Here is a 23,013-nt window from a genome sequence, read left to right on the forward strand (position 1 = left end):
ATAAATATCTAGTAATTAAATAGTAACCACTATGCAGATGCAGTAGATTGACAGTATCTGATAATCAGTATATAATTATTGCAGATCTTTCAAAAGTACGTTAACAAAATTTGGTCTGATGCAAAGCTACCTCAGTGCTGAACTGGACTTTGAGTCTAGTTGGTAAAGTTATATATAGAAGCTTTTGCAGTACAGAACTGTACAGATAATAACTAACTTGGATGGGTATGTTTCATATTTATTGTGAGGGCTTATGAATTATTGACTTTTTTGAGTGCACATTAGTAAGCACAATAAGTGCACTTTCTGTACGCACTCTATAAAGAATGAGTTCACATTGTTGTGTATCTTGTAAAATTAATCACTGCAACTAGGCAAACATGGCGGTAGCCAATTTTACAAGAAATATGTGCATGCTTAACAGCAGGGTCTGCATTCACTGTGATGAAATTAACTACTGCAGGGGGGAGAAACTTTAACATATGTCTTAGGAGCAGGAGGCCCAGCCTTAAGAACAGAGAAAGCAAACAGGTAATTGGAGTCCTGGCTCTCTTGGGGACCCAGAATCCCATGCATGTTCTGAAATTTGTGGGACAGCGTTATGCACCCTCCCTTAGCAGGACCAGAGAGAGTAAACAACTTTCTGCAGGAAGTCCTACCTGCCATAGATCCCCCAACTTGCGGGCATATTTTTTTGTGAACTTTGCATCCCATTCTGCTTGTAGGCCAGTACTTGTTGCTTATCAAAAGAGAAGCAGGACTAAAGGGAACAGATACAAGTCATTGACAAACCCAGTCCTCCTTTCACTTACTAACAATGGGTCTAGTCTATTTCCCCCCCTTTGTAGTACAACTTGAGGCCATGCAACAGAAAAGGCCAGCCATGGAAAGAAACAGACTCTATAGATCTTTTTGGCTTTCTAGCACGTAGACTAACTAGAAGACACAGCCTGTGCTTCCTAGTTTCACCACAGAGTTTCTTTAAGTCCTGGTCAGATGAGGCAGTCACAGGGGAGGTTGCTTACTACCCTACATATACCTTTTCCTTCCATACCCATTTTTCTTTGTAGGGGCAGAAGGTATGATTGAGAGTATGGAGCATCCATAGGTGTGCATTGTGTTAACCTGTTTTTTGTCAGGAAATAGGTATTCTGGGAGCGTTTTTGTAAAGATGAATTTTATCTAAGCATTTGTTTATATAGATTTTCCTTGAAATTTTTCCAAAAATCAATGAAAAAGCATCACAAGCTTATATGCAATAATGGTATAAGTTGAGATTGTTGTTCCCAAAATCAGTGAGCTTTGTGAAATGGCTAGCGGGAAATTACCTGGGAAGTGGGAAAGTGAGTTAGCCATCTTTCTATATGGGTAGCATACCACCCAGGGATGAGACATCTCTTCTGGAGAGTTCTTAACTCTGAGGGAGCCCAATGGTCTGATGTAATCACTTCATAGAAATTGAACTTCAAAGCTGCAGGGTCCTCATGAGATTGCTGGTGCTAGCATACAAAATTGAGAGACAAATAGCTATAATTAGCTAATTTATTTGAGCATAAGCTTTCGTGAGCTACAGCTCTCTTCATTGGATGCATTTAGTGGAAAATACGGTGGGGAGATTTATATACATAGAGAACATGAAACAATGGGTATTACCATACACACTGTAACGAGAGTGATCACTTAAGATGAGCTATTACCAGGAGGAGAGTGGGGGCAGGGTGGAACCTTTTGTAGTGATAATCAAGGTGGGCCATTTCCAGCAGTTGACAAGAACCTCTGAGGAACAGCGGGGGGTGGTGGGGGGTGGGAATAAACATGAGGAAATAGTTTTACTTTGTGTAATGACCCATCCACTCCCAGTCTCTATTCAAGCCTAAATTAATTGTATCCAGTTTGCAAATTAATTCCAATTCAGCACTCTAGTTTATTTATGCTCAAATAAATTGGTTAGTCTCTAAGGTGCCACAAGTCCTCCTTTTCTTTTTGCGAATACAGACTAACACGGCTGCTACTCTGAAACCTATAATTAGCTAGTAAATTAAGCCATACTTGAGTAAAGAAGTGAAAACTGTACTATTTCAGACTTCCAAACATAGTTAAGAATTTAGCAAACTGTAGCTGCACTGCTATTGTGTTACTGTAATGAAATATCCTAGATGAATAATGGTCTCATTTTCAAATGTTAGTCATGGCTATCATACCCTTAATAATAACATCACCACCACCATCAACATACACATTACCCAACCACCCAAGACAAACCAAAAACCTATGGCTGTTTCAATGGAAGATTATCTATGGTTCTCTCCATTCTCAGGTGTTGTGGGCTTGAGGAAGGAGAGCACTTGGTGAAATTATGTGGCCTGTATTATGCAGGAGATCAGACTAAATGATCCATTCTAGCCTTAAAAATCTAAGAATCAACTATTTTACTAAGAAGGGATATTACCCACACACTCAGTTAACTGTTTGTAGAGACCAACAAGCCCATGTTAAAACCATATAGAGCCTAATTTACTGAAACATTCAGAACTGGTAGCATTTCACACATACTTTTGCAATCGCTTGGCAAAGGTATGCACCAGCTAGTGCAAGGCAGTGGAGAGTCAGGCACTAGAGCTGCATATACAATAGGAACAGTTGGACCCTTAAGTCGCCACAGTGCAGCTCTACACTTTGTAGCATAGTTGGCAGTTGTGGTGTAGACAAGACACAGCCTTCTACCTTTTCAGACTGCAGTTTAGGATGACCAGATAGCAAGTGTGAAAAATCGGGAGCGGGGGGTAATGGGTGCCTATGTAAGACAAAGGTCTTAATATCAGGACAGTCCCAGTAATATTAGGACGTATGATCACCCTACTACAGTTCTGCCAGTGTTGGGATTGATGGAGCCACACTGATGGAGAATTACATGTCTAGTCTAGTCCAAATTCTGCCAGTGTAGATGCAACCATAGGGTCTGTTTCTCCTCTGCCTTATGACTTGTGTAATCTTTTGTGAATGTGCTCAGGATGGGGCTGGAAGGAGTGTCAACTGGCATGGTGAACTAAGTGCTTTATATTGTTATTTGCAAACCTCATCATAGGGTATCAGGATTTTTCTAGTTCATGCCTAGTTTAACTTTATATATGACTCTTTTGGCATTGCTCTGGCTATTTCATTTGTCTGTACAAATATGTCAAGTTGCTATATATGTTTAAACATTTTTTTTAAAACATAGGTGTTGATTTTCTTTTTTGGGGGCCAACCCATCTCTCCTCTGGAACATCTCCTAGGAAGGGGCGTGAATTAGTTTCCACTCTCTGCTTTTGATTTCATTGCCCATTCCCTACCTGATACCAGGAGTATGCCCGATCTGATGGGTCAATGAGAATGGTGATGATCTTGGCCTTGGGGACCAGGGAAGCTGCTCGTCTGGGAGCCTCCTGAGAATGGAAGTAGTTGGCACTTTTCTCAAACAGAAAGTCAGTGGTGACATTCGAAGGGGTAGGGAAGAAATCCATGTACCTGGGAGAAGGAGACAATGATTCGAATTAAGAAAATAATAAATTGTCTTATACATATATTTTGCCTTTCATAGCACGTGGAAATGTTAATCTTCCAACATAATTCACAAATGGAAGAAATCAAAACTCAACTGGGCAAAAGAGTCATTCTAAAATCATAACAGTAACAACCACTGGCTAGGGGGTCAATGATGTGAACAGCTAAACACTGTGACTGTATTGGCAATGATTTCCACTAGTGATAAGGAAAGTACTAATTGTACTTATAATGAATATTGAGTGAATAACTGGAAATACTCTTTTTCCTAGGAGAGCATTTTTAACGATAAAAGCGTTGATGGAGATTCACATCTAAGCGTTCCTAATCTGAAGTCAAAGTGTGTACAGATTAAAGATGTGAAGTGAGATTCTAGACTGTGCTTCTAGTAGGTGTTCCAAAGAACCTGCTGCCCAGTGGGAGGAGAGGAGAATGTGGCTTTAAGCCACTTTTGCATCCTCCCAGTTCTGCACTGCTCTGAGGAATGGAGTGGTCCCTGGCATAAATTAGACGGTTTTGGGGAAGGAGGAGGGGCAGTTGGGGGAGGCTGCTTGCGTTACAGCTACAGCAGCAGTGCTTCCTGAATCCAAGCAGTGCTACATGCTTCAGTCCCAGAATGCTCCCTATGCCAGCCTGCGTGCCTCAGTGGCTATGCTGGAGAAATTCTATCCTGGCTGGAACCGTGCCTTTTAAAGACCCTAGCCCTACTACAGTCCCTTTACCTGGTGTAAAGGCCAAAATAGGGATTATAATCTCATCGCAGACATAAAAATGCTGTAGATGGAAAAACATGGTATAAATTGTGATATGTTTGTTTTTGCACTTCTAATCTAATTTGCCGATTGTGGGCCAGCCAATGGAGCTGTACTGATTTACATCAGCTGAAGGGCTGGTCCTTTGTATTGTGCAGAGCAAGATGGATGTTTTAGAAACAAAGTCAATATAGAATTATCTTCTGCTTCTTGTTCTTGCAATGTCACTATAGGTTCATTATCCCATATATTATTTGAATGCTTCCATGGATATAGGCCATGCATCCAGATGTATGTTGGGATTAACAAAATAAATCTGCAACCTCCCTCACCTTTTGTTATGATACAATCTCTACATGTCTCAGACATAAACAAAAACTACAAAAATAGACATGTATCTTGCAATGAAATTCAGGCTAATAAAAGGCATCTGAACGCTGGTAATATCAATAGCAATATGAGACATGCTTCATTATGTAGTATGAAAAAATATACAATGAAGCGTTTCCGTCTCCTGGGTTTTCGCAACATTTTTAACCTAGTAATTCAGTATTTCTCTTAAACTAAGTGTAGCCACTGTGATAATGTTGTTCTCAGTGATTTTTTAAAAATATATTGTGTAGTTCTGTTTCTATTCTTCATTGCAGCATATTACAGTTTTGTATGATTTAAACAATTCAAGATTAGCCTTTTAAAATACATATATTTCGCAATGTTCTTCCTTCATATTAGCTTTACTATAAGTGTGACGACAGCTAGTACCTTTTGGTACATGAATCGTTACAAAATAATTTCTTTAAAGATTTAAAAACCCATGTTAATGAGTCTGAGGGGAATGACAATCTAAAGTTCCTTATTAATGGCTCAATTCTGCCACGTTTTGTTATGCTGAATAGTAATTTACTCCACAAGCAGTCTCGATGGCTAGATTATGCCACATTTAGAATAAGACCCTGCTTTACGAGTAGTACAATCTGAGAAAGGGCGGTACGATCTATTAAAATGAATATGATTATGATGAAATTGCAGAGTAAGGTATAACACAGCATGGGGAGAAGGCGTCAGAATTGGGTTCTCTATTGTATTAGTTTACTAGAAACTATGACAGTTACTGTAACATCTAAATAAAATTAAGGGCAACACTTGATTAAGTGTCCCATCATTATGAATTAGTTTCTAATTCACTCTGATAGTGCCAGACATAGGAAATTCATCTGGTAATTATGTGGGTGTCACATATACTTCTACAATTGTTCCATTGTGATTTAGCATGTGTTAATAAGAGACTTTTTTTTCTGTTAGTCTTCTTACCAATCAATTCCCTTGTGATAGTTGTTTCCATTGAAGAACTGAACTTCTTCAAAAGTTTTTGGATTAGGGAGATTACTGATGATAGAAGGATGCATAAGGAGAAATAAATAAAGTGCTGTTGTTCCTAAAAGGAGAAAAAAACCCAAGACACAGGATTATTTGACATAGGAAGGGTAGGATACATCTAAAGCTTTTAAATTTAAGCAAGTATTTCTGAATAAATATGCACAAATGAAGAGGAAAATTTAAAAAGTTTTTTTTTATAAGATACATTCTTATTAATGAAAGGATGTGTTAGCATGCTGGAGTTTTAAACATGAAGAGATAATACATGTAAGTTTATTTGTTCTGTGGTCATTAACTCTTTCATTCTCAAGAGTCCTAATTCTGCTCTGATGCAGGCGTGAGGTTTCTATTCACGTCAGAGGAAGCCATATTTGTGCATACAATGGCAGAAACTGGCCCTAAATTTTGCAACATATTTCATGTTAAAACAAAGCATGTTTCGTACAGCTTTTCATAAATAATTATTGTAGGACTGTTTTCATTTCTTTCAGTCTTTGTCAATATCTGTTTATCTCCTCTGGATTGCTAGATGTTACATATCCTCTGCTTAAGTGATAACATTATTTCCCACCAAACTAGACTAAGGGCAAGTCTACACTACAAAATTAAGAAGTCCAAAGTTACATTGATGTACAGCCACTACACTAATTAAGTCGCTTCTGCATGTCCACACTATGCTCTTTGTGTCGACGGTGTTCATCCTCACCAGGAGCACCAATTTAACTATCAGTGTGGGGCATTGTGGGACAGCTTCTGAAAGGCAGCAGCAGCCAATGTAAGCAGCACAGTGTCTATGCTGACACTGCGTTGACTTAACTACGTTGACCTAAGCAGTACGCCTCTTGCGGAGGTGGAGATATTAAGTCAGCATAGTGGGCAAATTACATCGATTGGAGCTACATTTTAATGTAGATGCTTACAGAGTTAGACCAGGCTTAAATTCATAAGTAGCTGGGATGTCCTGTTTGCAGGAATCACTAAGAAAGATAGTTTCATACTCGCTATTTTGCCACTGGAAATGAAAAGTGTGGTGTCACCTGAGCTTGCAGCAGAATGTCTTTTTAAACTTTCTATTAATTGATTATACACCATTTAAAACGGCTATCTTTTTAAAGATTTTTTCACATCTTACCTCCAGGTTGAGATTTAAGGTGACTTGGTTGAGAAATATATATATATATATTTTGTTTTTTAAAAGAGAACAGGAATTTAAAGGTATGTTCTCAAGATAATGCCTAATGCTGAGAGCAACAGCAATCAGTGTATCAGTGACTCTATCACTGACTCATCCTAGCCTGTCTACATTGTCAGTGGCACGTAGGGTATGTATAGCTCCACGCAGCAGTGAAAAACAGGCCGCATCCACACTGTGGTGTGTAGCTACATATGGCAGTGAATGGCTCTGGCCAGGGGGTGGCAGCAGGACACTACACTATTAAAAGCAGCAGTGTAGATGGGTGTGTGTAGAGAGCTGTGTAGGGTATATACCCTAAAGTTCTGCATGTCTTTATCCATCTAAGCAGTGCCTCACTGTCTACACTGCTATTTATACCCATACTCTGGGGAGGTGCCATGTCTGTACTCTACACACACATACATGTAGATGTAGTCTATGTAACCTTGGGCAACTTCTCTTTGCCTGGGCTTCCACCTTCGGTAAGATACTATCCCACAGAGGTGTTTGTTGGGCTTAAAGTTTGTAAAGCACTTTGAAATCCCCAAATGAAAGGGACTATATAGGTGATAAATACTCTTATTAGGATTGCAAACATTGTGAAGGTATTTGGTCAGAGCTCTTAATAGTTATCTTATCTTTGTGTCTCACAGCATAATAAAATGGGTGTTTGTTGTGAATGTTTGCTCTACTTTCTGACTACTTCCATATTACATGTCTGCTAAATGCAGAACACATTGACACAAAACTTAAATCAGTTTCTGGGGAAAAATGATTACATGAGATCCATATAAATACCTAGCTGTTATATAGTGCTATTCATCTTTAGATCTCAAAACACTTTACAAAGGAGGTAGGTATCAACTGTAGAAAATATAAAATAATTTAAGTGAAAACATCATGACTGAAATGCTTTAACTCTTATTATCCTTCAACTCCAGAGAAAGTAATCAGGACAAAATTATTCCTTACACTGGTATATACTGAGTTCTGGTAATTGGCTATATTTGGTTTCTAGTTTTTCTAACTGCATTGTTTTCATTGTGGTGGAATGAAATGCTGCACCTTCTCTGTACATGGGGAGAATTTAATTCATAGAGTGCAAGTACAGAAGCTGAGTGCTACTGAAATCCCATTTTAAAATAGGGCACAAGTCTTGTGCTGACCCTATGCAGGGGGGCGTGAATTTGACCCTGTGTTCTGAAAATTGCATTGGAATAAAGCATGGGAACAGCATCTGAAACATAGCTTAGTATTTTGATGTGCCTCCTCCCTTGTAATGAGGCTAACTGCTCCCACCCAAAAGTTATCACCAACATAACCAATTCCATAATTACCAGGGAAAAAGTATTCCTTTAGTTTAATAGGAAGGAGTATAACTGCAAAGTGTTGCTATTTTGACCTCAGGAGCCTTTCCATTTCAAAGAAAGGTATTAACAAAACTATACAAGCCTCTTGATTCTGCAAAATCAACTGGAATTCCCATGAGAATAGGCATTTTTGTGAGATATAACAATACATCTGGTCGGAGTACTGTGATAACAACCTGGGCTTGGTTCTAAAAGTGCTGATGGTTCGGAAAGAGAGTTCCTATTTTATCCAAGCCACTTTCTCCCCATAAGCAATGGAAGAGTTAACAGCAGCTATCGGTTTCTATTACCTCTTTACATTTGAATTTACTCTATCACGCATTATTCCAAAATAAATATATACAACACCAAAAAGTGGGCTACAATATGCTTAGAATCACACCCTCTGTTCAAGTCATTGCAATTCACCATTTCTCACCTGTTTTCTGAGGTCCAATCACAAGAAATTTTGGAAGATGGTAACAAGTTTTATCTCTGGACCAGATATCCCTATGACGTTTATCGTCACATGGATTCTGAGGGGGAAAAGAAGAATTATTTCTGCTGCTCTGGAGAAAATTTCAAATGCCCTGATGCAGTAGAGATTTACACACATACTTAATTTTATGCACTGGGGTGAAATTCTAGCATGGTTAAAGTCAGTGGTAACACTTTTCAAATTTCACCCCAGGAATTCAGTTCTGCAAGGAACTAAGCACTCTGGCCCTAACCAACCAATCAAGTAAGAATTCTAGGCACATGCTTAGGTGTTTTGGCACATCGGGATCAGAGTGTTCCATATGTTGTGGGATTAAGACCTAGAGTAATCCCAATGAAATCAGTAAAGTTGAGCAATTGTATACATTTTGCAGGATCAGTGTCAAAATGAAAATTTTGTGAGGCTATAACATTTCCTTCTTTCTCCCTATGTGTTACGTGCATGGGACTTCTATGTTTATAGATTCATCGATTTTTAAGCCCAGAAAAGAACATGATGATTATCTAGTCTGATCTTCTGCTTAACAGGCCAGAAAATTTTGCCAAATGGTTCCTGCATCAAGCCCATAACTTCTGGTTGAGCTAGAATATCACTTCAGGTGTCCAGCTTCTCTCAGAATAAGGGCCCCAAAATAAGCATAATGTTGTTACAATGGCAACTGAAATACAGAATGCAATAAGGGAACTCAGAATATTCATTTACATAAGGTATAAATGTGATTGGCACTCCGTAAATGGATAGACAGATGGACTGATCTAGATAGATAAATGTAATTTCCCCCATTGTAAATAAGCATTTGAAAACTAAGGTGGGAGGTTATTTTATTGACATGATACAAATGTTCACAGAAGTAAAGTGTGAAGTGAATTTCAGTATTTCTGCTGGAAACCTTACATACTGCTTACAGTCAGGAATAGGCACACCAGGAGAATTACCTGACCTATCACAACTACACACAGCTCAAATTAGAAGATTCACTATTAATCCATAAAATATCAGGGCCAACTCCTTAGCTGGCATAAATAAGTGTAGCTCAGTTAAAATAAATTCATTTACACCTGATAAAAGATACGTCCCCAAATTTTAAGTTATTACAGCTGTTTAGCATTTTTCAAACACAAAAGTTTCGAAATGGAAAACTGGGGGAGAATACTCTTTCATTCTTAAATTTGTTACTTCTAAAGTCTTAATCCAGAACCTACTTTTTTTTCCCTTTTACTCCCCGCCCACCCCACAGCCCATTTTCATTTTTCCATTTTTTTTTAAATTGAACTATTTCTCATTTTTCAAAAAATCTAAAAATATTAGTCTAATAAATTTGAAGTAAAATCTGCTTGCAGATATTCCATGGGGCATAAAATAAAGCTAAATTAATTGATCAAGTTGTTTGCTCCACATTAGTCAGCTCTTCTAGTGACTGAAAGTCACCACGATACAATTCTGTATGGTATAGTTTACAACATGAGTTGCTGGTTATAATTCAGTTCCATATAATACAGCTAGTCACAGCATAATTAAAAGTCTTGTTGACAGTCTCTTCTCTGAGGCATAGTGCCTGAACTACCTTCTCATCCCTATAGGAAATCTCTCTAAGTCAAGGCAGATGTACAGCAGTCTGGAGAAGCTGGCACAGCTCCTTCTTGTACTCTATCTGTAGAGGACACTATTCCTTAGTTCTGCCAGTGTGACACAGTTCACAATCACTATGGTGCTGATCAAGTAAATGAGTCAATAAGACTATTCATGTGCCTAAAATTAAAGCACTCGCCTAACGGCTTTGCATGATTGAGGCCTAAGTTCGTTTTAGATTTAAAAGGAATAAAAATTAAGTATTAACAAACAAATTTCCATTTATGGTTAAAATTACCTATTACTATTATGCCTTCCAGCTATTCATATTACTTATTAGGTGACAAAGAAGTTTCAAATATATAGTAGTTAGTGACAATTTAAATTTACATAATAATCCAAAAGACAGGAAAAAAAGAGAAATTTAGGATATTATTCAACACTAACATTCTACTACATGTTAATGCAAAATAAAAATGTGTGAACAGAAAATCCGAAGAAAAAAGTAAGAGTTGATTATTCTTTCAAGAGTTATTACACTGATGTTATCTTTGCATAAGCTGGTAATGGTTTGTTGAAGACCTGATTTGTTAATTCATTAAGTTAACTAAATATAATGGGACAAATTTATAGCTGGTGCAAATCAGTATAGCTCTATCAATGGAAGTTAGGCCAATTTATACATTAGCTGCAGATCTTGCCAAAACTAGTTAAAAACAAATTCTGTTCTCTTATACCATAAGTGCACATATTTCCTTTGAGTTATTCTGGATTTACACTTGTGTAACAGAGTATGCTTTGGCATATCATGTGCTGAATCAGAGAGGAACCATGAATATGTGATAATTATTTGACAATTGCTATCCTGGCATTACAGGCAGCATTGGCATTTATTTCAAATGGAGGTGGGAACTAGTCATCATTGAGTTGGGGTAAGGCATTTCTTTATTTTCAAAGTAACTGTTTATGCTAATCACTATCTCCCATATGGGATTTTTTCCTTGCTGTTTTAAAGAAGGGGATATTGTATTCTGGGAATCCTTGCTATAGCTGCAGTAACTTAATGCTAGTGATTCCATATTAATGGACACAGTGAATCTGCATTGTGGTAGATTTCACTCATCTGTTTTCATCCTAATGATTGTGCATCAAGATAAGTTAATACAATGTGATGCGTCAGGAAAACAAGAGGGAAGAGGGAAGGGAAGCTCAGATAAATAGCAACCAACTGCTCTTAAAGTGGCTAGTATTTGACTGAGTTTAAGCAAGTGCCTTGCTTTATCTGTGCAGATCACAGCTAACCAATATGCAAATATATTCTCAGTCAAAGCTGTTGTCTTTGAAGAAAATAAAATAAACCCAAAAAGGCATTTAAAACAAAATAAAATATCTTCATTTTTAATGTGTCTTTTTGCAAAAGATTTTAGAAGTGCATTGTAATAGAAGAATTATCAGTGGGACTATTGACAGGTATGTTATATTACCTGCCAGAGAGGGTCCTTTTGCTCAGGGAAGAGTTCAAAGTACTTGTAAGCCAGTTGAACTGGAGGCAGAGTCTGTAGTTTTAGGTTAGTCCAGTTCTTAACAAAGTTGGCCAGATTCAAAAAGGTGTATAACCCCAGGCGGTCATTCCCGTAGTTGGACAAATGGGTCATGAAGATGCTGATCTGAAAGGTAAACAAAAGTGTTTTATAAAACTTACAACAGCAGGACATCAATAGATGGCAGTAGCTGTATTTGGAAGATTGAGTCTTGCAATTTCCTGTAATAATTAAAAAAAAATTCTAAACTAGCTGTGCAATTAGTTTGCACATTCACACTCTAACTGGGAGGCATGCCTCTTTGAAAGTTTTACAGCCCCCAACTTCATCTGCATCTGTAGCATCCCTTTCGATTTGTTCCTTCATCAACTTCCCCATGAACGGACATTAAAATGATACATTTAGACATTTTCCCCTCTCTTGTTTCAAAGTTTAGAAACAAACCAAACAGTCCTGCACCCCATTTTCTCTGTTGATTTTAATCCGACCTCTCTCAAACAGTATGCCTAGAAGAAGTCTATTTTTTCTGACCTTCCTCAATTGTCTTGTCTGCTTTAATATTCATAGGTTCCTAATACTTCCACAATTCATTGCACTCCTATTTTTCACCCCAAGAAACTATGAAGTGAATTTATTCCTCGTGAAGGTGCTGATAGCTTGAGCCAGGTCTGATGCTTTCAAATGCAGTGTAGGTTTCCTCAGAAAGCACTTAAATTTCCCCTCCTCACCTAAATTTTGTGTTTGTGAGAAGTTCCAGAAAAATCTTAGAGAAGACTGGGATCATTTATCTCATAGAGACCATACATTCTGGGCTACAGGAATAACCAATTCCTCACCAGTACAGATTAACCCCTTTCCAATATGGCCACTTCAAAAGGGAAAGTTCAAGAATTTTATTAAGATGACGTTAAAATAAAAAGAAAATGGTACAGAGTTTAAGCGTAGAAGTTTCTGGTTATCAGAGAATAATGTACAGATTACCAAGTGGTGTGAAGTTCGGTTTAGGATTGGATGGTGTAAGGAATACATAATCTGCAATATCCCCATCTGGGCGTAAAAGGTTAACAGGTCAAAGTACAGACATTGAGATATCAGGGTATGTTGTTCATATAATGACTATGTTCAGGTGTGGAGTTTAATGAGTGGATACGATGATGAGGATGGATTTACCCTCATTTGGTGAGATTTAAATCTACATGCTCATTCCATCTCTGCAGCTTAAACTGCGAACAGTGGTGCTGACTAGTGCTAATTTTAATAGTGCTGTTTGAAGTAGCCTTAGCCTCCCTAAGAACTGGATTGATCCCAGCATTTCGTATAACTTTCACCGACATACAGCCAGGAGCCTGTATCAACTCTCAGCCTGTATCAACAAGACTGGATACAGATTGGATTCAAACTGGTGGCTGAGAAAAGAAGGCTCTATTGCCTTACCACAGAGCATCCTTTCCTCCCTCCTGACTTCCTTACTTGATTTAAGAACACTAACAGTTCCAGTCCTGGTATTCTTTTACAGATTGAAAAATTGCTGTGATGGTTTTGTGATGCCATAAAACTCATTTTTACTTGTTCCACTTTTGCTGATATCACAAGACATTCTTGTTTATTTGAATTTGATCATCTCTATTTTTGCTTTAAAAAACAAACTTCTGTTTACAGAGAAGACTTGAAAGACTGCATAAAAGTGTTCTTTACCTCAAATGAAGATGTTTTTGTTTAAATTTGCATGATAGCAAGCTGGAAATTTTAGATTCCAGACATAATTTCTCCTTGAAGGTAATATGACTCCTGTCTTTTTAGTAGTCTTATTTTGTTTCTCCTTTACAGATCTGCTTTGCAGATCACCATCTCAGGCTCGGTGATGAAGGAACTGGTATGAACAATGTGAAAAACATAGTTCATAGCACTACATATAAAGCTATCCAATTAAATTTCACCTATGGAGAGGCATTAGTATCTCTCTAAAAGTTCATTATTTAGCTCTGTGGGGAAGCTATCTATTCTGGATTTGCTACTTACCTACTTATAGTGATTGGATTAGACTTAGTAATAGTAAGTACATTGTCAATAGAAATTAATTATACAGCTATCAAGAAATATAGCGGTAACTGCTTTCCATATGTTTATGTATATTTCCAGTGGAATTGCTCTGAGGTTAACAGGAAGTAAAATGCATCTGATCTCAATAAGCAAAAGATAGCCAATGTCATCCCTGCAATTAAGAAATAGCTCATGTGTGTTGTGGTAATTATACTGAGTGTTAGATGGTGTTATTATGAGGCAGAAGGTTGGAGACAGAATTATTTTTAAACTTCCAGGGAGTGATCTCTACGAATTGTACTGCCTGGAAATTAGCATTTTACTCTATCCTCTTAATGTTATGTCAGAATGGAAATTAAAAATAAAGAACACGGTCAGACTTGTGCATTTACTGGTCATTATTGACAAGGATATGACAGCCTTAGCCAGTGAGACATTTACCTTTATCACAGTCTTATGCATCACACAGCTGTGAATTTATCATCACAATGTGTCTTTTTCAGATCACAGATCCATTCAAAGACAGTGACTCCAGCATCCCCTAGAAGTGTGCATTGCAATATGAGGCTCCAAAACAGTAGCAGCCATGTTTCTGGGGGGATGTCTGCCCTTCATTGAAGTGCCAGTTAAATGCTGCAATAAACTATATGCTGCTAAAGAGGGCTATAGCATCATACCTAAGACTGAGTGAGAACCTGCATAAAAGTATGAGTTGGTGAGTAATGAACTGATAAGGGATGGTTCAGCACATTAAAGATCAGATTCCCTAGAATGCTGATCTAAATATCTATCTATATATATACACATATCTATCTATCTATCTATCTATGTATCTACAATGAAAGAGTGTTTGTTTCTGTAACAATGGGGACACAGGTTTACTGTGATGTCATTAGGCACTATGTCTTTACTACTAACCTATATGGCTCATTCCTGCAAGTTGCAAGAGCCTTCTGGCCTTCATCCCGCAAAGAAAGTGAGTGGGACTACCTGCTTGCTTAAAGTTAAGCACATACTTAAGTGCATTGCTATAGCAAGGTCAAAGTGCTCAGGCTTGAGCCCTAACAGAGCAGTGGTACTGAGGAAGGCTGCACTCACACACCGCACCATGCCTTTCTACCTCTCAAGGTAACCATAGCATAGAAGCAGTGCATTTTCCATTTCCACTCTTGCAGATCTGCTCATGACCCGCTTCTTTAAAAACAGCCTCACATTGTTTAAAAACCACGTCCATTAGTTTTTTAAATTATTTATAAGGCTTTGAGTACTTTTATGAGGTGAAGATGGATGGAATTTAAGAAAATGTCTCTCAGGGCTTATCTCCAGTGCATTTGCACTGTGCCCACTTTATTCCACAAAAAGATAATCCATTCTTCACTTTTATTCTGTTCTGAGCCTCCTCTGAGCAAAGATTGGGAACCGTACAAGAGTTTTTAAAATCAATTGGACTATGCTTAGACTGCTAATTTCAATGTTTATGCACCTTATAATTTAGCATAATTTGATATAACTAGAGTATACATTAATATTTCCAGTGCTCAACACTATACACATGTAACAACCCTGATATTCTGGGCCATTTAAGGCAGCATGTGTTTCCTTCTCTGTACACAAGTACACATCTCATAGTATTGTCAATAACTCCACCACTGTGTGGTTCGGTTTACATAATGAAGCACAGGTTACAATACACTGGTTAATAATAGTGATGGCCAGCATTCTGGCAAGCATAAGGATAGTGGACAATTTCAGAAGAATCTTTTTTTATTTGTGTACTCACTTTACTTTTTTTAAAAAAAGAAAAGACTCTTTGTTCTTGAATTTATCCCATAAAAAGATGTGACAAGTGCTTCCTATGAACTATTTAAACATGATAAAATGAAAACATTTATAGGAAATATTAGAGAATATAATTTCCTCTATGAAGCGTCTCTTGTTTCTGATGAGTGCCAGACACCATCTGCCAATGGCATTTAATAGCAAATAAAATGCATGTCGGTAAATCCTTTCTTCCTCTCTCCTCCATGTAGTGAAAATGCTTCTTGTAGAAATATATGCGCAGGAGACCTTTCCGAGGTTTAGCTCAGGTAACTTAACAATTTACTTAGAGCTATGCCCAAACCAAAACCCCAGATATGAATATCCCTGAACTTTGGGAACTTGGGGAAGTTCAGATCCATGTCAGCTCAGGCCCATTTTACTATTCAACCAGCAATCTTCTTCTCCTCTTTGAAAGTGAAAAAGAATGTTTTTAAAATCATTAGTTGCTGCTTCTTTCCAAAGTAAAAGATAATAAACTAGGACAATATCACCCCTTCCTGAGTGTAGCATGGATAGCCATCTTACTTACAGTACTTCTATATCTATGAGAATATAATGCTTGCTAAAATGACTGAGTTGGCATGATGCTCTTAAATTCTGTGCCTGGAAAGATAATGGAGCAAATAATTAAGCAATCAATTTGCAAACAACCAGAAGATAATAAGGTGAAAAGTAACTGTTAGCATGGATTTATCAAAAACAAATCATGTCAAACCAACCTGATTGCTTTCTTTGACAAATGGTATATCTCGATTTTAGTAAAGCTTTTGATACTGTCCCGCATGATCTTCTCATAAATAAACTAGGGAAATGCAACTTAGATGGAGCTACTATAAGGTAGGTGCAAAACTGGTTGGAAAACCATTCCCAGAGAGTAGTTATCAGTGGTTCACAGTCATGCTGGAAGGACATAACGAGTGGGGTCCTGCAGGGATCAGTTCTGGGTCTGGCTCTGTCCAATATCTTCATCAATGTTTAGATATGGCATACAGAGTACACCTATAAAGTTTGCAGATGATACCAAGCTGGAAGGGGTTGCAAGTGCTTTGGAGGATAGGATTAAAATTCAAAATGTTCTGGACAAACTGGATAAGTGGTCTGAAGTAAATAGGATGAAATTCAATAAGGACAAATGCAAAGTACTTCACTTAGGAAGGAATAATCAACTGCACACATACAAAATGGAAAATGACTGCCTAGGAAAGAGTACTGCAGAAAGGGATCTCGGGGTCATAGTGGACCACAAGCTAAATATGAATCAATAGTGTAATGCTGTTGCAAAAACAGCGAACATCATTCTGGGATGTATTAGCAGGAGTGTTGTAAGGAAGACATGAGAAGTAGTTCTTCTGCTCTACTCCACTTTGATTAGGCCTCAACTGGAGTGTTGTGTCCAGTTCTGGGCACCACATTTCAGGAAGGATTTGGGCAAATTCGAGAGAGTCCAGAGAAGAGCATCAAAAATGATTAAATGTCTAGAAAACATGACCTCTGAGGGAAGATTGAAAAAATTGGGTTTGTTTAGTCTGGAAAAGTGAAGACTGAAAGGGGACATGATAATCGTTTTCAAGTAAATAAAAGGTTGTTACAAGGAGGAGGAAGAAAAATTGTTTTTCCTAACCTCTGAGGATAGGACAAGAAGCAATGGACTTAAATTTCAGCAAGGGAGGTTTCGGTTGGACAATAGGAAAAACTTCCTGTCAGGTTAGTTAAGCACTGGAATAAATTGCCTACGGAGGTTGTGGAATCTCCATCATTGGAGATTTTTAAGAGCAGGTTAGACAAACACCTGTCAGGAATTGTCTAAATAATTAGTTCTGTCATGAGTACAGAGCACTGGACTAGATGACCTCTCGAGGTCCCTTCCAGTTCTATGATTCTATACTGTGAAGTGCATCTAGGAATGACAGTGCTAGGGATGTGATGCACAATATTGTTGCACTGCATGTGATCAGCAGGAAAGGACTCCTAGCATTCAGAAACTGCTTAAGAAAGAATAGGACAAGACAGAGCTCAATAAGGCAGCATGTGTTTCCTTCTCTGTACACAAGTACACATCTCACAGTAGTGTCAATAACTCCATCACTGTGTGGTTTAGTTTACATAATGAAGAACAGGGTATAATACTCTGGTTAATAAGTGATGGCCAGCATTCTGGCAAGCAAAAGGATAGTGGACATTTTTACAAGAATCACAAAATGGGCACAACACAAACATAGCAAAAAGACCCAAATCACAAGACATCCCAGATTCCTATGGGAATCTGGTTCAGGTTCAGTGTAGAAGCGGGCTTAAGATTAAACTGCAATGAGCAATGTGTACTAAATGCATGCAGATGAACAGAAAACTACTGAATAAAACCAATGCTATATGCTGAATAAAACCAATTGTGCGTTTGCTTATTGTGAAGCTCATGTTATGCTCATGCTATTTGCTGTGAGGGCAGTACCTGGAATGCATATGCTTTGCAAGACAGCAGCGTTCATTCATACTGATTGGATATCTTATTAACCTTGACATTCAACAGCCAGCCAGCTCAGGCTGATAGTTAATTATGGAAGAAGAGGAGGGCAGATCATTAAATGCTGGGTGTGTGTAGCTGTAAAGAATTCTCTTTTTACTTTCTTCTTCCCCTTCCAAATCTCTCCTTCCCCTACTCTACCCTTCAACTTCCCCTCTCCTTCATCCCCACCCAAAATCCCTTTTGCATGTTTCCTCGCTAAGGCCATGTCTACACTAGGGAGCTTACAGTGGCACCAACACAGCTGTTCTATGCCGGCAGGAGAGAGTTGTCTTGTCAACATAATAAAACCACCTCCACGAGCAGCAGTAGCTATGTTGGCAGGAGTAGCTCTCCCACCAACATAGTGCTATGCCCACCGGCACTTCTGTCGGTGTAATTTATGTCACTCAGTGGTGTTTTATCACACTCTTGAGTGACATAAGTTATACCAACAAGTGGTTGTGTAGACATGGTGTCAAGGCTGATTCCCCACTCTGGCACTTTGAGTGCAGAAGGTGAGGGCCCACAAGGATTCTAAAAATTAATACTGGCTACTCCAGGCTTGTATTAAACTCCCAAGGTTACAGCTTCTCTCTGACCTTGGATGGGTAGATGCTGCCACCACCCAATTCCAAAAAAAACAAAAAAATCTTTAAACCCAGAAAGGCACACTTGGGAATTCCTCCCTGTGGGGTACCCTCAAGCCCTTTCCCACACACACCTCCGGGGAAAAGCTGAGAAAGAAAACAAAGGAAATCATCTGTTGCCACCAGCTAATTAAACAACATATGCACAAACTGCTTAGGACACAAAAATCCTAATTCTGTTCTTAAAAAAAGATAAATTTTATTAAAAACAAAAAGAAAGAAAATACATCTGGAAACTTAGGGTATTGCTAGATTTAAAAAGAGCAAATATAATAACTAAGCATCAAGAATGGTTTTCTTGACGTCCAGCTTTATGGTTACAAGCAAAACAAAAGCATTTGGGGGTTAGCACAAAGAAGTCCACAAGACTTAAAGAAATAAAAGAAATAAACCTAATTGCATCTTCCTAGACATTTCCAGATATACTTACATATCTGGGGTTTTAAATGAGTAGTTTCTAGGAATGATTTAACGATTTTTCATACCTGGCGCAGGCTCTTACAGCATAGTCCAGCCCTGTCCCTGCTCTTCTGGAGAACAACCACAGACAGACAAAAGGGGAGTCTTGTTTCAATTTTAAAAAGTTATAGCCTTCCTATTGGCTCTTTTGGCGAGGTTCCCACTCACTTCCTTTTACCTGTGCATGCAGTCAGATTTTTTAAATCTTTACAGGTAAAGCAGGTAGAGAACAGCTACCAAGAGGGATTTTATAGCTGACTGGCTGTCTGGGTGTCCATAAAAGGGAGCTCCCCCCACCCCCTTCATTTATCACACATGGCCTTACTCTATTTTCCCTATCCAGAATCCTCCTTTTCTACCCAAGCCATTCTGTCTCCTCCCTCATTTTATAATAAGAATAAAAATGCCTAGCTCTTATACAGCACTCTTCATCTCAAAGTGCTTTACAAAGGAGATCAGTATCATTCTCCCCATTTTATAGATGGGGAAACTGAGGCACAGAGAGGGGGGGAAGTGACTTGCTCAAGGTCACTCAGCAGGCTAGTAGCAGACCTGTGAATGCAACACAGGTTTCCCAAGTCCCACTCCACTGTTCATCCTCTAGACCGAAAGGAGATAAGGGTCCACCCTAACCCAGCGGGAGAAAAGTCAAGAGCTCCAGAGCTGTCAGAACTGCTACCCAAGTAACACAAAAAGACCAGTACTGATAGTAGTGACCCACTCCTTTATGTTAGTGGGACTTCCCTTCCCACACCTGCCCTCAGTCCAGTGCAAAATGAGCTGCATGCACTCCCCAATCCACTGCAGCCCCAACCTTCTCTTCACCTACACCAAGGGAGAGGAGCTAAGGGCCCACAACATAGCAAACACTTTAGTATTGTTTGTCAAATTATGTATATTTTAATTCTACGTTTTTCCTAGAAGATGTCTTCAGATCTATAGTTTCTAATGAATAGGCATCCACCACACAGAACCAACACTACAACAGTCACAGATCTGACATGCTTAGTTGCAGTCCCAACAAAGAGGCCCAGGATTAAACAAACACAGAGGCTGAACCAGCATTTCATATTGATCTACTCCAGGTCATTGCTAATACACAATTACCACAATATCTAGGCACCCCCTATGGGTGGTCATTTCATACTTCAGCAACATTATAAGGCTGTTGCTGGAAAGCTTGCACTGCCATTGCCTTTTGTGATGATAAATAGTCCCCAAAATTGTCAGTTTATCTCCTTTATGAACACTGAATCACTTAAAATAAATTGTAAATGGAGAAAAAAAGGCCAAGATTCAGTTCAAGGGCTGAGGCAGTTCTGAATTTGTTACTGGAATTGGTTTACTTATCTCTCTTGATGTTAGATACTCTGTGCTGACACTATGAATAGGTACAGGATAATAAAGCAATTTGACTATCACCTCTTTTCTAAAAAAACAAAAAGAGAATGCTTTGAGAGTTCAGGCCACATGTGCATTTAATAAATCATTTTGGTTGGTAAATTACATTTTTTTCCATTGGGGTATGGTGAGGGGGTGAAGAGTGGTGGTTTTATATTTTCTCTAACATTCAAAATTCAACAGAAGCTACATTCTGCATCTGGTTATGTACCAGATTCCCAGTAATAATATTTGGTTAGTGACTTATTAACAAATTAGAACTGTTTTGACTTGAGACAGCTGAGCATGTAAACACTGATCTTCCTGAAAAAAGAAACTGGGCAGTGATTTCATCAAGACAGAACCACGAGGGCAGCTGTTCTAACAAAGAACAGAAGGCTCCTGCTACATCTTAAAGAACTATTGCTTAAAAAAACATTTTTCTTTCCTTTCAGTGTGGGCCCAATTAATTATAATGGCAACACATGCTAAATACCGTAATTAATTTTGGTGCAAACTTTTTTGGGCAGCAATTTGGCAGTGGCTTAGGACTCCCTCAGCCATTTCCAAAAATCAACACTATTTTAGAAGGAAATTTCACAGTGTGGGAGCCAAAAGTGACTTGCAGACAATATGAATTTAACCCAAGACTTAGTCATAGAGTAAAATGAAAACTCCCTTTTTGTTACTTAGAAGAGCTTCTGCCTGTAGCTTCTAAGGGCTCAGTCCTTTACCTTATCCTAACATCTTTGTGCAGCTGCTGAGACCATGTAAAGCTGCCTTAGAGATGCTCTGAAAGGGCCACGTGATGCAGCAGAATTCTCAGATGGTGCAAAGCTAATATAGCTAGCGCTGGATGGCCTTCACTCCTACTCTTCCTGTATTTTGGGATCAAAAGAGGGTGTGTCAGAGGCAGAGGGGAAGAGGCAAAACCCACAGCTGTTCTGGTTGCAGAGTCTCATCCGCTGAAAGAGTCTCATTCATGATAATGTGATACATAGTTTTCAGGGCAGAAATAATTGTTTTATGATGTGTTTGTACAGCACCTAGTACAATAGTGCCCTGATGCATGATTGGGATGCTACCACTAACATATATAAAATATGCAGCCTGAGAGGGGGTGGATCTTTGCTAACCAAAACATTTACTAGTTCATTTTTAAAATTATGTTGAGGTGGATGGGCCAGTTCACACCTCTCAGAGTTACTTCAGGCTGGCTGTAGACTAAGGAAGACATCACTACATCATTTTACACTTGGTTCATATTCTCTCCTCAATTCTGAGGTCTAGAACTATTTTGACAATGAAACCCTATCTTCCGGAACATCAATGGCTATTTTATTTGATGATCAAAATATTAATCAATAAAAATTTCATTAACACACTTCACAATATAAGTACAATGGATATACATGTCAATCAAAAATTGACAAGAATAAAAACTTTAAAAAACGTGTTTTACATTTTGCTACAGTTTAGAAGTGATACATTTTCTAATATCAAAATTCAGAAATATGTTCATTAGGAAACGCTGAAGAGTGTTAAATGTTCATTTTAAAATAATTTTAACTCAGACTCATATTAACAGATCTACTTATGGACTCCCATAAAATTTATTCTGTAGTCAGAATTAGTTATGAAAATTTGGGGAAAATGCACTCATTATTCATACAAACATAAGAATGGCCATAATGGGTAAGACTAGTGGTCCTTCTAACTCTTTATCATGTCTTCTGCCAGGGGCCCATGCCAGATACTTCAGAGGGAATGAACAGAACAGGACAATTCTCAAGTGATCCATCCCCTGTCATCAAGTCCCAGCTTCTGGCAGTCAGAGGTTTAGGAACACACGGAGCATGGGGTTGTATCCCTGACTATCTTGGCTAATAGTCATTGATGAACGTATCTGCCTATTAATTTCATTGGAGGACCCCTGGTTTTTGTGTTATGTGAAGGGGTAAATAACACTTCCCTAATCACTTACTCCATACTATTCATGATTTTATAGCCCTCTATGATATCACTCCTTGGTTGTCTCTTTTCTAAAATGGACAGTGCAAGTCTTTTTAATTTCTCCTTGTATGGAAGCTGTTCTATACCCTTAATCATTTTTGTTGCCCTTCTCTGTACCTTTTCTAATTCCAATATATATTTTTTGAGATGGGGTAACCGGAACTACATGCAGTATTCAGCGTGTGGGTGTAGCATTGCTTTATATAGTGGCATTGTAATATTTTCTGTCATATTATCTATCCCTTTCCTAATGGTTCCTAACATTCTGATAGCTTTTTTGACTGCCACTGCATATTGAGTGGATGTTTTCAGAGAACTATCCACAATGACCCCAAGATCTCTTTCT

General features: G+C 38.3%; 1 protein-coding gene across 2 annotated transcripts in view; it reads right to left on the reverse strand.

Annotated features, from left to right (window-relative positions):
• Positions 1–23,013, reverse strand: part of NDST4 (N-deacetylase and N-sulfotransferase 4) — a 174,611-nt gene that overhangs the window by 18,630 nt on the left and 132,968 nt on the right. For both annotated transcript variants that reach the window (XR_007356276.2, XM_048847159.2), the window contains exons 8-12: positions 11,748–11,930; positions 8,635–8,731; positions 5,607–5,730; positions 3,333–3,507; positions 1,329–1,499 (exon numbers count right to left, since the gene is read on the reverse strand). Coding sequence is in view for 1 of the 2 variants with exons in the window: in XM_048847159.2 (XP_048703116.2) it covers positions 1,329–1,499; positions 3,333–3,507; positions 5,607–5,730; positions 8,635–8,731; positions 11,748–11,930 (750 nt within the window). In the remaining variant the exon portion in view is untranslated. The remainder of the gene's footprint in view (positions 1–1,328; positions 1,500–3,332; positions 3,508–5,606; positions 5,731–8,634; positions 8,732–11,747; positions 11,931–23,013) is intronic.

The sequence above is a fragment of the Caretta caretta genome, chromosome 4 (genome assembly GCF_965140235.1).
Source record: "Caretta caretta isolate rCarCar2 chromosome 4, rCarCar1.hap1, whole genome shotgun sequence".
NCBI classification, from domain to species: Eukaryota; Metazoa; Chordata; order Testudines; family Cheloniidae; genus Caretta; species Caretta caretta.